Genomic DNA, 15,870 nt, shown 5'->3' with positions numbered 1-15,870 from the left:
GAAAAGCATCCCGCTTTTTTTCTTTTCGAGTTTAGTTTAGTTTTTTCTCTTCGAGTTTGACGTATCGATTTTTATTTGACAACACTGGCTATCAATCAAATAACTAATGATATGATTTTTCACAGATTATTTATTCTCGTATGAAACTGAAATAGATTTTGCAGTGAATGTCTCGTGGCACGATTTTTCTTTCTTTTTAATTTCTGTTTCCTCTTTACATTGAGAGGTTGATCTTGCAAGACTCGTTATCGCAAACGATGTTGTCGATAACTGAAAATACTACCAAGTCGTTTAACGCGGAACCACGTTTCCGCGAGATGCTATGACATCATTATCGTTTGTGGACATAAGCTACCTAGAAATTAGATCGACGCAATTTGCATTAATGATGAAAGTAAGAAGGATTCTGGTGAGTTTGAAGAAATTGGTACAAGAACTTGTTCAAAGTTCCTTTTCTCCTTCTCCGCAGCTAAGGCTCCGAGTTTTTCTCACTACTCGATATTAAATCTCGCGCAACGCATCGCAATTTTTGCCGGAATATTTCCCATAAACTAAAACTCGAATATTTGCGAGCAGCTTCTTTAACTTTTTAATTATCTAGATCTAGGATCATAACTTATACGATTGATGCTGATTGATTCGTGGGAAACAGCGAACCGTATTGCAGAATTGCACCGCGCGCGAATCGAAGGGGCATCGCTTTCATGCAGAGCAGACTTGGTACCAATAAACATAATAATCGCGTTCGCAAACTAATTGGGCGAATGAATTGCGATAAACACGCGGCGTATTACCCAGGGGAGAACATTTTGACACATTTCTGACGTGGTTCCGGTGTCGCGACTTCACGCGGCAATGTTACACGTAGCGAACGTGCGCGGAATCAGAATGGACTCTGTCCGCGTGCGGTAAAAATAAAAGAACGAAAAAATTTCGTTCGAATGAAAAAGTTGATTAATGTTCTGTCACAACTTACAAACAAGATTCCGTCGGGAGTGTCGCGATTTTTGCGTTACCCGCGAACAAACGAGTGCGAAATTATTTTTTATAATCGAACTGTCGCCGCAGAATTCGCGGTATTTCCTTCCCTTCCCCCTCCGCGGCGAGTGGTTTCCAGCTTTAATTTCCACGTGGGTCGATTCGTCGTAATTTCCGCGCGGTATCTTTTCGCGCAGGGCGAAAACGGAGCTCGCTGTCGCGAGCATTGTGTACGTGCCGTAAGTTTATCCGCCGAGGTATCTTTAGTTTCGTCGCCGCCATTACTTTTCATCTCTTATATCCCTCAGCCCCCTTTTTTCATCCCTCTCTCGCGCTGGCAGCACGACGCGACGCAATACTACGCTTCGAAGTTCACGCTCGCTCTCATTTCTCCCGTGATAATAGAAGCAAATTCAATTGTACGTATAACACGATAATAGAGACTCCTTATTCGTTGCCGGCGTGCGCCTCATTTGAATTTCGATCCTCGCTTTGTATCCTTTACGCGGATGCCGTCACGCCGTAAATTACTCGTCGCGAATTGTTTTGAGTTATTTTTATAGCACGTACGGAATTGTGTCTTTGATGCCTGAGATCGTATATTGCTAGCCTTTGTAACCGTATCTTCAGCTTAACTAACTGGTATCTTCTGCCTTAAATAAAATGCGATTATGTAACGTAATCAAATTGTTACGGTTTAATGGCGAAAGATTATCTTTCTCTTTCTCTCGAAAAAGGCATATCTAATTTATTTTGAATTCTGATCGTAAAATATCAATCGAGAAAAATACTCCGAAATTGTACTCTTAATATTCTCATATCGTTAAGATACCGAGCATGCCGTGTGTATTATGGCCGTCCGTTCATGTCAATTTTGGAATAGCAGCAGTCGTATTCCTGAATTCTGAAATTTCACGTCTTGAAATTTACATATAATCTTGAGCTCTCACGCGGATTAATCCGCCTCGTGACGAAAAGGTGCAGTTTATGTGACGGCGGGTGTCAGAAACACACGCTCGCACCTTCTCTCCTTTACTCCTTACAACGGCGACGCATCGTCTTCCTTCACGAGCGAACACGTGATTAACGTTCTCGTTATCCGTCACGCCCGGCATCAATTCTTCGTACTTGCCCTTGCCCCCCCCCCCCTCCTCCTCCATTCCGCCCATTCCCGATCCTTCGTTCCTGCCATTCGCAATAGGTTCGACCTGGACGGGTTTCGCTTACTCTCGTGGAAATTTCGCTTCCGTTCCCATTTCTCTCTTTCCACCGTCCTGCGGTACCGCCTTCTGCGTCCCACCTGTCGTCCACACGCTGTTAAACGACAGGGCACGAGGGGACGATGACGACGACGACGACAACGACGACGACGACAACGACGACAACGACGACGAAAGAAAAATGCATGCTCCGAGACGAAATTACTACGAGCTCTGGACGCTCGCGTCACTTTTCATCCGCGATTAAATATCCTCGGCCTGTCGGTCGCAGAGCGGAAATTTACGCCCATGTCTTTCCATCCCGGTTTCTATTCTCTCGCTTTTCCTCGACGTAGAAATCGAGCCACGTGCGGAATTAGACTCGATAGAAGGGCCGGGAATCGCTGGCATTTTTGGAAAAGCGGCTCGATCGATTTCTGACGAAGCAACAAAGCGAGACGTGACGTTAATCAATACGTACAAGTTGACTATCCGTGTTCATTTTACATTATCCGTGTTCACGCGATTAATTTAGAATTTTTAAAAAAAATTACATGAGCGTACTATTAATTTATTTTTTTTTATAATTCGGACGCGAATTTATATAAATACACGAAATTATCATCAATTTCAGTCATTATTTTTAATTGGTAATATCAGGATACCTTTATTCCGCGCTTTACTCCACCAGCTTTCATTCGCGAATCTTTGAATACGGCAGAGTAAATCTTTAGTTAATCCAGCAGAGATCGCGGTAATTCTTCAGTCCGTTTCAAATGCCAGGTCAAAATTACATCAGAGCGTCCCGTATGGACGCAGCTAATAGCGAGCGTTGCAGGGACGAGGAGCAAGGCGTAGATAGAATGTACGGAATACGCATCTGAGCGAAAGTGCAGAGAATCGTCAAACGGACGGAAGCGTAATGGAAAGAGGGGGAAGGGGAATTGCGAAAGGGTTTCCATTCGATCGGGTCTTATCGGTCAGTCATGGCATCGTTTCGCCCGGGGCGCTATTCCGATCGCCTCGTCCGGAACGATGCCATGCGTCACTTGGACCAGGACAGCCCGATGGCCGAGGGTCATCTCGTCCTTTATTTCGTTCCCGCACGCGCATGAAAATGTCCGTAGTCCAAAGAAATATCTCCGCACCCTTCCGTCGCGTGTCCACGAAGCTGAAAGCTTCCAGATGCGCCCTGCACATGAAATTTTTCAACGTATCCGCGAAAGACGCGAAAACGCCATGCTGCAGCGAAGTAAATTTCTTAGTACGTAGCTTTTACAACTGAGAGGATGATAGTCTCTGAATGCTCATGATTTTCTCAATTCAACTGTACTCCCCGCGAATTATCTGCGACGGCATCGTAAGGAAAAGTAAGGAAAAATTCCTCTTCAAACATCAAATTAATTTAAAATTTCAACGCATCGTTGTTACCTCGGAAAATAATATCGTCAGATGGAGTCGTTTCTAAATATTACATACATTATTCTGAAATATACACTAGAATCTCGAAATAAGATCCTACTTGAAAAACAGGAAAATTTAATTCAAGGTTCAAATAAAAAAATTCAAGCGAGAAATTTATCAGATGCGAATCTGACAGGATTCATTAATTGTTGAGTAATGTCAGTTATAATTTCGGTAATATTAGAGCACATTTTGACAAACCGAGAATCAATACATGGTCTTCGTGTATCGAGTGTACCGAGAGATATCTAGGGTATCCTTTAATAATTAAAGAAAGGGGATTGATTCCACAATGTGAAGATTAAATGATTATTTTACATGTATGAGAAGACTTTGCGAAGAGAATTAACGGCTCGCATCCCATCGTGTTGATGGGGCGCGCGTTGGAATTTGCCGTAATGTTTCCGCGGGACAGGTCGAAGATGCCGGGAAGCGGGCAGACGAGTTAGCGAACGTCCGGCGCGTCGTCTCTCGAAGTCTATAAATAATTTAAGTCCAGACCGTACATCGTGTTCCCGGGGTGTGTTATTTCCTCCGCGGGATGGAGCATCCCCCGTGCTATCGGATCCTGCCTGGTATCTGCCGGCTCTCCGAGAAAGTCTCATTGTGCTCTCTCGGACATTCGGCTATTAACTCCGCGAGCGAGAAGATACCGGTGTATCTTGCTCCGTGCGACAACACGCCACGGGTGGTGTATATCCGCCGATGATAGACGGTTATACAAAAGCTTACAGCGGAACCGCCGCGAGCTCGCCGATAAACAAATTTCATCTTCCGCCGAGGGGATTATAGGGGCGGGATTCTCTCCGCGACTCCGTCGTCGACACGGTCGTCGTTCACGGGTGACGGTTAATCCCTCGGAAACGCGTCTCGCTTTCGCACCGGGATGATATCTAGGGATTTATTCGGGATATTCGGGTGGTGAACCCTCCCCCCCCCCTCCCCTCCTCCCTTGGCCGAGTCAATCTCGCCAGGCCCGATCGTCCCCGAACAAACGTTGCCCTCGGAACCGCTTTAACCGGGCTTTCGATTATTAATTCGCGGACGCGCGTAGCATGGTTAATTGCGCGCCGTTACTGTGACATTACTGTCACGAAGGCAGAGATTGAAAGCCGATTAATTAACTGCGTTTATATCCGCGTCGCGCATCGCGTCGGATCGGCGCGCATCGCGCGCTAATTAATTCCATTCTCATGCGCAACTTTTTAATCCACTTAACGTAATGCTATGTCAACGCGTCGCCTTCCCTCGCCCTGCCTCGCTTTCTTGCCGCTTTCCGGCGTATTTGTTCTAAGCTTACTGCTGCGATTAAAAGCGATTATCCTCCGCATATTTCTACGGGATTTGCGTACACCCGAAAGAAAAAGGATAACTACGCGGTAATTACTCTCGTCTGATTCACTCTGGAACGAATAAGAGATGTCAACGATTTTTAGGGTATCTATCTTTGAACAAACTAGGAAAGTTTCTTCCTTTATCCCGCGCGAAATAAGAAAGGACTTCGTTAATCCGTTAGGACTTCGTTAAAGTAGATATTCTTATTTTAGAATTTTTAACGAACAAGAGATCTGTCGCAACTGCTTGGAACTTGGATTTGATCCTTGAAAATATGTTGTTAAATACACATAAAAAGAGATACGTATTTTTTTTATATTGGCCCAATTTGAGATTTTAAGAGTGAAACAATTCCTTGAAGCTAACGCTAAAGTTATTATTTTATTATACGTTATTGAATTTGGAACATAAAATTTCTCTTAATTTTTACTTTTAGAAGGAATATAAATTTCACAAAAATAATAATGGAGACTGAGGATATTTTAAAAAATATTAAATTTAAAAGAAAAATCTAAATACACAGTTATAAAGTATATAACAAGCTATAACAGTTTTGTCTAAAACATTTTTCTACATACATCTCGTCGACAATTGATTGGGATCAAATATATGCGTTAGAAGCGTTCGAAGAATTGTTTCATCCCCTAAATCTCAAATTGGGTGGTTATAAAAAAATATGTGTCTCTTAGATTTTTGCGTTCAACAACATATTTCAAGGAAAATGAAATCGGTTCCGGACAATCGTGACAGGTCTCTTGATTGAAGATTTCAGTCTCGATTTCGGAAAGTCCACGGAAGATTTCTCAAGATTCCGCGGTACGACGCCAGTCCGGATTTCCCGTCTCTGATACGAATGTACGTACCGCGTGCGGTACATGGGATATGCTGCACCCCGTTCGTCTCAATTTGAGGTCGGAGAAAGGCACGTCCTGGCATCGTGTTTCAGGTGCCAAAGTTCTCCGAGATAACCCAACCCGGGATCTCTCGTTACACGGATGCAGATGCATCATGCGTATACGGGACATCATTTACCTACGTAACACGTAGAAACGCGCGCGATCCTCGCGCTGTCCTCGTTATAAATATTTTTTCGCGTGTTAACTTGCCGTTATTCTTTTTCCTTTGCATTTGTCTTTCTCGCGGGGATTTCACGCCCGGTGCCACGAAGCCGAGGACCCGGAACTCGCACACAAATACCGACCATACCCCGATCGTGTCTCACAGCTTTTATACGACCGCGCGCATGCGGTCATGCATCTTACTAACGGTGTGTCTCCACGATGCATCGCTTTGTGCGGTTAGCTTAAGCTAGTCTAGCTAGTCGTGCTCAGAAAGCGGCAAAGCCATCCGTCCTTAGCTAGGCAAGACTTACATGTCGCATGGAACCTCGTCGTAACGACGTAATGAAGGCTATATATTTAAGCAACGACGATTTCGCGCGTGTCTTAATATGCGATCGATCGCATCGAAATATGATATCACGTATCATACCGTAACTATCGGTGCGAGAATCGATTATTCCCTTTGCGCATTCGATTTAATAATCCGTAAGGAACGAGGAGAATACTTGATGTGATGCTCGGATATCAATGAGAAAATGCCCTTATTATTTTCTCGCACAATAAACTAACTTGACGCGGCAAACTTCACGATTTTAACAGAAACGAAAGAAAAGTTTCGGAAGAATCCACCTGTAGACTTCGTCCATAGAAATAATTCTTTTTCAAAGGATTCAAGATAAAACTTAAAACTTTGCGATTCCCATGTCAGAATCGATCGCGCGCGCGCGCGCGCGCGCGCGCGCGCGCGCACACACACACACACACACACACACACACACACACACACACACACACACACACACACACACACACACACACACACACACACACACACACACACACACACACACACACACACACACACACACACACACGGCTCGAGGAAATCTTTATCAACATTTTCGAATCCACGACCGTGAGTCGATTGCTACATCTTTCGGACCTTGCGATACGTCGGAGAACTCGTTTTTACGTCGGCGCTAATGAAGTCAAAAAATAAATTTCGTATTGTAATTTCTTATTGTAATTATCTCGAATCGTGAATTATTAACGGGGAAAAGCGAACCGATTTAACGCGAAGTGACCCTCGAGAATATCACCGCTGCGTTCTCCAGTCTCGCGATAACTATCCCGAACGTGTCGTGAATATCAAGCGTTGTCTGAGCCGGGAAAACTGCGAAACTTGCCCCGTGTCTGCCGTCGTGATAACGCCGATGAAAGGTGGATCGGTTACGCGAGCGTGTTTAACGTGGCGTTTATACACGGCCACGCAAACGCCACGCGCTCCGTATTATGTAATTGCGCAGGCGGTGGCTTATACCTATATTTCACAGTTCAATGCGTCTCTGCGACGATGACGTACGTTATCAACGAATAAAAGACGATATTGCCTGCAAAGTTTATCCGCGGCTTTATATAGAAGAATACCCGCCTGCTTGCTTCGTACGCCCGCCGGAGCGCCGGAGAAACGAAATATAAAACCACTCGATGAAGGCTCCGGTGATATTATATATCCGGGTTCTGGAATAAAAGGTCACTCTTAAAACTCCAGCCGAACGATCGGAAAGGAGAGGAAAGCGCCAACTTTTTCAATTTTCGATACCATTACGGGCTACGATATTTAATCTCTTTTTTTTTCCTCGCCCGCCGAATTGTAAAATTATATTCGCGTGTTCGCCTCGCGAACGCGTTAAGCGTTATTCCGCGTTAATATTGTGTATGTACGACGGAGACACGTTTGCACATGAACGATATCGTCGATAAGCTGCTTTCAGACAAGTAAGGAATTCAGATGACACTTTCGTATTTCGAAGCCCGGGCTCGAATTTCCTTTCGAGGCACGTCGATCTCGAAACGAAGCATCATCGGAGATACGGAATACGTGCCTTCGACTTCTTTTCACGTGACTTCTGCATTTCCCCCGATCGGGGTCGAAGGGTCGATGCCGTCCTTCGGGACGGTATGAACGATGACGCTGTCGAAATCGCGCGAAGCCGACCGGAAGCGGTCACCAAAATGGAAGGGAAGAAATTTTCATCGGCGAGACAATCGAGGGAGCGGCGGACATCGAAGGATCGTCGTTTGACGAAATATTATACGATTTATTGCGCCGACAAACGCGCAAAATTAACGCGCGGGTTTCGCAGTCCCGTATAACATCATTCCGCATTAACGCAACAATAACCATATTGCATGCATATTGCACGTGTGTTATATAATAAACGTGTGCCCCATTGTTTATTGCATAATCACGTTACGATGCTACAGCTATCGCTGTGTCTGACGTATAGCTGACTGCACGGTTGGCTATATAGTGGAGTTCGTTATCTCTAGATTTACTGTATTATCTTTCAAAATTTTCCGAACAGTTTAAAATTTATTACCTTTTGTCTAGAACGTTATATATCTCGATATTCTAAAAACTTTCATTCTTCAAATTTGCTTGAATTTCCCTTGGAAATTAATTATAGGATTGTATCTTAGTAAAATCCTTTGTGTACTCTCTGGCAAAATCAAACTTTTCCTATTCGTAAGAATAATGAACGTTCGTGCGCGAAAAATAAAGGGGGACTTTAAGAATGTAAAGAGAAATGACACGCGCGACACCATATATTAATAGTAGTTATGTGGAAGTGAAAGAGACAAAGTTAAAATGTAAGAGTTCTTTTGCTTTCATTCTAATAGCAATTTCTCCTCTAACAATTTCTCCTCTAGACACGTTTATTGCAGTTTGTCGATCTGTACGCATGTGCGTGAGAGAGAACAAATCCAATTATTCGACAAGCACTCTTCTCTACACAATACAGATGTTTGATACAATCTTTAACGTCAAATATTTTTGCAATCGATCGCAACTTGATTGAAGAGTGTCATTTCTGTTCTCTACGATACCATTCGATCATTTACTAGACATATGACTATAAATATAAATACGTATTTATATAAAAATATTATATAAAGATATCACAAAATCCCTAAATATGTAAACGTGCGAAATAATTTTTAAAAAGTATTTTAAATAAAAATTTTTAAGGTGCAATGTTTAATAGATGCAACAAATTTTTTAGAATATGCGTTTTTTTTTATGAAAATGTATGTCATAGATTTTTTTTTTCAAATCGAATTGTAATATTTTTTTAGGTAGTTCAATTTTCTTAATTATTCTACGTATACAAATTTCACGGAAAAATTATTAAAAGATTGATAATTTATGAAATATTTTAATTTGACATTTTGACATTAAATATGAAATATCTCGTAAAATATTTACCTCATAAAATTTTTCAGTTACGTTGCTAATATTTTTATGCACCGAATAGAATGAGATGAATTAATGGATATAAAAAGACACATAATTATATTTAAAATAATGCATTTGCTTGTTGCACATTACAAATTTTTTTTTTTTAATACAATATGTTTCGTTCATCAATTATTTATTATTTTGTGTAGACTTGTCGAATATTTTCATATTACTTATTGCACATTAAAATAAGCTTAATATTTTTTTTTATATTTAATATTTTTAAAAATGCAGAATAATTGTAGAAATTGAATATGAAAAATATTATAATTCTATTTAAAAAATATCAATAATATTTGTCATAATATTTGTATCTCGTAAAAATATGCTCTAAAAATTTATTGTTTATACTATTCTTCCTTTTTAAAGCTTCTTATCTGAATTTTATTTTATAATAAAATATGAAATATTATTACATAAACTACTGCCTTTATTTTATATTTTTATATAAATTTATATTTGTATACAAAATTCCATAGAAAATTTATCGAATCATGTAAAGACACTATTATAGAGTTCGATATAAATAAATGCTTCGATGATATTTATATCTTACAAAAAAAAAATACTAAAAAAACATATTACTATAAAAATATCGTATTACATCGCGGAAATTTTGCAAACTTGAAATTGTTTTGCAAAATGCATTCCGAAGTCCCTTTTCCTTCATTCTGCACGTTTACATGAATCGTACGTGACCAAAGTTGAAGAGAATGAATGCCGTGGTATCGAGACCCCATCTGGCGAACGCCATTCGGCGTCTATAGTAAACTCTTCATCGGTACTGCTTTCAATGACCTCGCACTCGCGCGCGATTTCTCTCTGTTCGACGTGAAGCGTATCGTTTTGCACACGCGTGTTTGTGGGTCACGCCGTTTCGTTATTCATTCACACAGCCGGGGTTTCACTCCCCGTTCGATCGGGGAAAACGCAAGAGGCATCGTCGTCTAAAGAAGATTACTGTTGGGCAATATTCTTGAAAGGTCCCCTTTAATGCTTCTTCATGGCGGCTTAGCCTCGTCGCTCAACGACGTGATGATAATAAAATGAGCGCCTCGCTGGCACCGGAACGGAGATGCACGGGTGATGAGAAGCTAATGGTCCTAATTCTTCTGATTACAACCCAGTCGCGGCAATGCAATTTTCATTTTTAAAAACTGCGCGACTACTATTCGAGCAACTTCGTATTTTTGCTACTGCGTTTAATAAACAATTTTTTATTACATTGCAGATACATGGAGCAATGACATAGATGACATCGTTATCTTCTGTATTTTTTAGCTAAGAATCGATATTCCCTTGATATTTTCCCGTTCCATGAACACGTGATTCTGTTTCCAATTTTTGATGCTTGCAATTTGGTGTTTATCTTTAGTCTCTACATATTATATTAGTATAAATTTTACATTGAAGCTAGCATTGAAATAATAACCATTTGATTTTTCTTTGCTAATTATGCGAATTTGAAATATAAAAGCGCTGCGCTTTACGCATGAAATAATATGCAATCTTATTCCTATGAGAATAAATCTGCTCGTTAAGTGTACGAAATAAAATGCGGAACGCATTAATCGGAAGTTTTCTTTATATATGTTCACCATTTCTGAGTGAATTTTCTAAGACATTACGTATACGCATATGGTATTCCCATGAAAATTCTCTATGGCGCAGGACTATAACTCGTTGTCGTAGGGCAGATGCGCGTATCGCGGAAGATGCCTCCGCGAAACCCTCGTAAGGACAGTGCGCTCCCGGCGATCCCCGGGGGTGCAGGAAGGAGGGGGGTGCACACGCGCATCCGCTCGCACTCGATGCCGGCAGGGATGATCGGAACAGAGAAAACCGAGAGAGCGAAAGCCGCGGTACTGTATCCCTCTCCTTCCCCTCTCAACACAGTGTACTGACAGAGAGAACGCACGGAGGCATCAGCTCGACGAGGATGGGAGCGAGGGATGACGCCGGCAGCGACGATGGCGGTGGCGGCGACGGCGGCGGCGGCGGCGGCGGCGGCGGCGGCGGCGGCGGCGGAAGTGTATGGGGATGCGAGAGGGAGGGTGGCAAAGGCGCATGCCAGTTGGGCCCTCGCCGCGCTACGAGTCGGGCAACCCCAGGATTCTCGCCCTCTCTCGCCGGAACAGCCCGGCACGGTCGCGCGACGTTAACCCTCCTTCGCGCGCGACGTACTTCGGAACTGAGTATCTCTAGTAGTCCGACCTCGCCTTCTCTCTCACTCTTTCTCTCTCGCTTCCTCGCTTCCGGGTTTCGCCGTCGCCAAAGATCGCCGGAACAGTGATAACAATCGATGACAATAATTGCCGCGCGCCGCTTCCGGCGCGTCCTCTCGTGACCTCGGCGATCGACTGTCGTCTGTATCGCGCGCGTGATCGGGCAAACGAGCCTCGCCATCTCTCTGCCGAGCCGGCGTCGTGGAAGTGGTGTAGCGAACGTCGATCGCGGCGTCGCGACGCGCGGACGTCGCCCCGCGACACCCGCGGCACGTGATCGTGCGCCGGTCGACCCAGGAGCACCCCGTCTTTCGAGGTGTCATCGAATGTGATTATCACGATCGCGAATGAGACGAGTGTGTCTCGGTCGCGATCTCCAGATAAAAAGTTGACCAGCGAAATCTCATCGCGGCGATTAAACGCAAAAGTTGCGTCCCATGCATCCGTGGCATTAGTCCTCATCGTTCCTCATCGAAATATTTAGACTCTGTACTTTTAGACTCGATAGACTTTTATCGCGAGGAGTTAAATGTGATCATTCGATCCTCTTTTTATACCTGTTTTAGATCAGGTCTAATTTAACATTAGACGAATAGAAATTGGACGCGTTTGTCGAGTGCACGATCAAAAACCTTAATTTTAACAGTGATTTATATAGTATCCATGCGTTTATCAAATCTATATTACCGATAAGCAATTTTGTAGAAGGCCTTTGTGTAGTTTATTGAGAAATAATTTGCAGAAATTGAGAAATTAATTATGCAAAATAGGAATATGTTTATTTATAACATTAATCAATATTAACATTACGTTTTTGTAACGAATTGATTTTATTTATTTCATCATCTGTGACGATTTTCGAGGGGGGATAAATTCTCGAGGGGAAAATCGGCTAGACCGTCATAGGAAATTTTACACGAAGCTTTGTATTCGCGAGAGTCTCGCTTCGATTTTTGCCCCGAAAGTTCGCACGAAAGGGCAACGTACGCGTTAGTTCGAAAAGGGTTGATCGTGGAAGGCCAAGGGCGGTGCAAGGCGGACTCGTGAGAGTTGTGACGAGCAATCGGCCTTCGCTGAAATGAAGGTCTGCAATATTCGGATCATCGCGAGAGATATTCAGGACGCGCGTCGCAAGGGCGCGTTAATTCGACGCGAAAGGACTTTCGTGAAAAATGCAAAAGTCTCTCACCTCCTCGGCATCCCTTCTCTTGTCGCCGTTCGTCGCCGCGACACGCGGAAGCGAACGCTAATCAGGGTATTTTCACCTCCTCCCCCCCCCCCTTCCCCGAAAAGCCTGCTAACTCATCCAATGGGGGTTGAGGACGGGGGCTGAGGGACGCGGAACGCGATGGAAAATGAATTGAAACGGTCGCGCGATACAGACGCTCGACTAATGCGTTTTATCATTAAATACACTCCGTCGAGTGCGCTCCATTGTTTCCGCGTTCGCGTCAAATTGATTCGACATTGGTCGATTTTATTCAAACGTTTCTGCACGCCTGTCTGCGATTTGGTAATTCGAACGGAGCTGTCGAATTCACGGCCCGTGTCACGGCGCCTCCGTGTTCCTCGATCGATGCTTTAATCAAGAAAATAGTCCGGGTGAAACCGCGTATTTACGGTTTCGCCGGCGCGACGGTTGCGGAACGTGTGACACGGCAAAAACGGGTAGGATAGGGTTAAAATCGAAACATGTGGAAACATTTAAGTCTGGGTAATCGCTATTTACCTGTGTCGCGCTGCTTTGTTTCGTATTCGACGAAAAGAACGAGATGTGCAGTCAGGCTTTCATTTGCGAAACACTGAAAATTATTATTCATTAGGTAAAATTAAATTATTTGTGGCTGAGGTAATATTTTTTGCAATATATATATTTCCTGTGAGGAAGAGGGGGGAGTAATAAAAGCGATTTTTAATCGATATCAAAATATTTGATTACCGAATTGTTGTGGAACCGCTACGTTGTAAGTCTACTAAACACAGTAGCATATGATGGTGATAATATAATTATTTGAATTTATGGTTTAAATTTGTGCTGCAGTTTATATGTCAATCTCACACAGCCGACACAATAATAATCTTGAAAAATATCATGTTTAAGCATTAAGCTCGCACGCGATATATATATATATATACACAATCACCTTTTTCAAAGATTATCTAAAAGGTTAAAGAGATGAAGCGGGAGATGTATTAAAAAATGAGCGCAATCCGAACGATGCGAGTTACGTTCCCGCGTAGCGAAAGTAATTGGACGGTGGAAATTTATATTTTGCGTGAAAAGGAAAAAAAAAAAACAAGGAGAAGACGCTAAGACGTCTACTCGCCTCTCGCAGCGTACGATGAACACGCCTTTTGATAAAACCGTCGTAGTTAGCCGTAGAGCATAGTCGCACCGTGGTGGCAACCTGATTATTCATGTATTCGACTAGCAACTCCGGCAACTCGGTTTTCGATGCACGCTTTACACGCTGCCGAAATACATTACGTCGGCCTCGTAGAGGCGATAATACGACGAGATGGTACGAGGAGATGGTACTCTCGCCTCCTCTTTTTACCTGTAACAGACATCGCCGAATTACTGACAATATTGTAGCCGATGGAGTACACAACGTCGTAGTATTTTATTTGTCGGGAACTTTATACTTCCACGTCGCGTATTCTTCTTGAATATTACACACGTACTTTATCCGCATTTGAAGGAAATAATAAACTATCGCGAGAAATAGATTCCTCTTCGCCATACTTTCATATCTCGCGGAATATAAAAGAGAAGAGATTTCATCTTGCGCGAAAGAAAAGGGGGAAAAAAAGCGAAATTTACAAAAGTAAACCTTCCCCGGTTCTAAATGGAATGACCAAATTAAATAGATGAAACGAGTGATTTAATTATGTCATCTGCTTTTTGTTACGCTGTTATCTCACGCCACGTCAAAATTTAATGAACATCGACATTAGCGTCGACTCGTTTGCAGCGTATCCGAGGAAAACTCGTCAGGCGGCTTTTAATATGTCTTGGTGCACATCGTCGACCGTTTAAATGAGTTTATGATCGATTTACCACTTTCGAGAGGCTTCTTCTCCTCGCCGAGCGCGTCCATCGGGGCATTTCCGGGAAGATTTAAGTATACTCCCCGCCCCCCTCTCCCCCGCCCTTTACTTCATACCTAATACAAAGACATATATCATAAATTTAAATTCTCCAGACGAAGGCGAGATGATTGCTATGGCGCTTCTTTATTTTTATAAATATATTACGCAACCTTCTGGTGATAGACTCTGTAACCGAATTTACGCCGAATTTCCAAAGTTGGTTATCACCAACGTCGAAGTGGAACCGTCTTTCCTTTTAATTCGTTTTCCAATTTTCAGATTGGTCGTGCGTTCCGCTCACGGGAGCGAACATTTCTCATCGCGCATAATTTAACGTTACGCGTCCGTGACGATGTCTTTTTTTTCCCCTCTCCCTTCCGTAAACTTGCCGGACAAGTTTTGCCCGTCCGTCCGTCCGGATTGTTTTTATAAAATATTGCGATGGAAATTGCGGGCAAGAATGAATGCACGCCATTTTCTCGCGGGACTGTTTATATTAATATGGGATTGCACGTCCCGCTGTGAGGGAAACGACATTTCCGCGCGACACGTAATTTGCCATTCCGCTTTAGAATTAGCCGACTAATTGCCACGGTTTCATGGCGATGGCGAACTCGAAGCTCGCGGAAACACAACGTGTACACGTCGCGACACGTGTAACGTTGCCGCGCAATGAGGATGCTCCCCGCGCGCATAAATCTTCGCCGGTTCGGCTTCATTATCCGTCGCTCTAATATCGGAAGACAGATTTAGATTCGGAAAACAGGTTGGTGTGGCATAACTTCGAGAAGCCGAACGCATAACCTCGGAAGTGCGAAACGACCGCGTGAACTCGAGAGTGTCGTCTGAAAATATAACATTGAAATCGACGAGTAATCAACGCTCGAACGCGTTGCTTGATGGCGAGGGAAGTCGGAGCGAGTCTCCCGAATGCGCGATCGACGGTAAACCTGATCGTACGTGCGAAAATGTAAGGAAAAAAAAAAAGGAATTTTCGTCGAGATCGCGAGAATCGACTCGTAAGAATTCGCGGAAGAGTGTAAGAAACGCGGGACGGTGTCGTTCGATGTGGGAAACGCGCAGCCAACATGTTCGCGTGCCTGTGGAATTTCTTCGACTGGTAAGATATAGTGTGTGTGTGTGTGTGTGTGTGTGTGTGTGTGTGTGTGTGTGTGTGTGTGTGTGTGTGTGTGTGTGTGTGTGTGTGTGTG

General features: G+C 43.3%; 1 protein-coding gene across 11 annotated transcripts in view; it reads left to right on the top strand.

The window, feature by feature from the left end:
• Positions 1–15,870, top strand: part of LOC105423105 (uncharacterized) — a 128,730-nt gene that overhangs the window by 42,540 nt on the left and 70,320 nt on the right. The window contains exons 1-2 of one of the 11 annotated variants that reach the window (XM_089070403.1): positions 11,397–11,882; positions 15,407–15,779. The exons of 9 other annotated variants lie outside the window; for them this stretch is intronic. In XM_089070403.1, the coding sequence (XP_088926529.1) occupies positions 15,748–15,779 (32 nt within the window). In that variant the 5' untranslated portion in view covers positions 11,397–11,882; positions 15,407–15,747. Of the gene's footprint in view, positions 1–11,396; positions 11,895–15,406; positions 15,780–15,870 lie in introns of those variants that run through there. One more of the 11 variants, XM_089070401.1, reaches the window with a different exon arrangement.

Source organism: Pogonomyrmex barbatus, unplaced genomic scaffold (assembly GCF_055798465.1).
Source record: "Pogonomyrmex barbatus isolate J1 unplaced genomic scaffold, ASM5579846v1 scaffold10, whole genome shotgun sequence".
Lineage (NCBI taxonomy): Eukaryota > Metazoa > Arthropoda > Insecta > Hymenoptera > Formicidae > Pogonomyrmex > Pogonomyrmex barbatus.
Note: the sequence above shows the minus strand (reverse complement) of the source record. Positions and strands in the feature narration are given on the sequence as shown.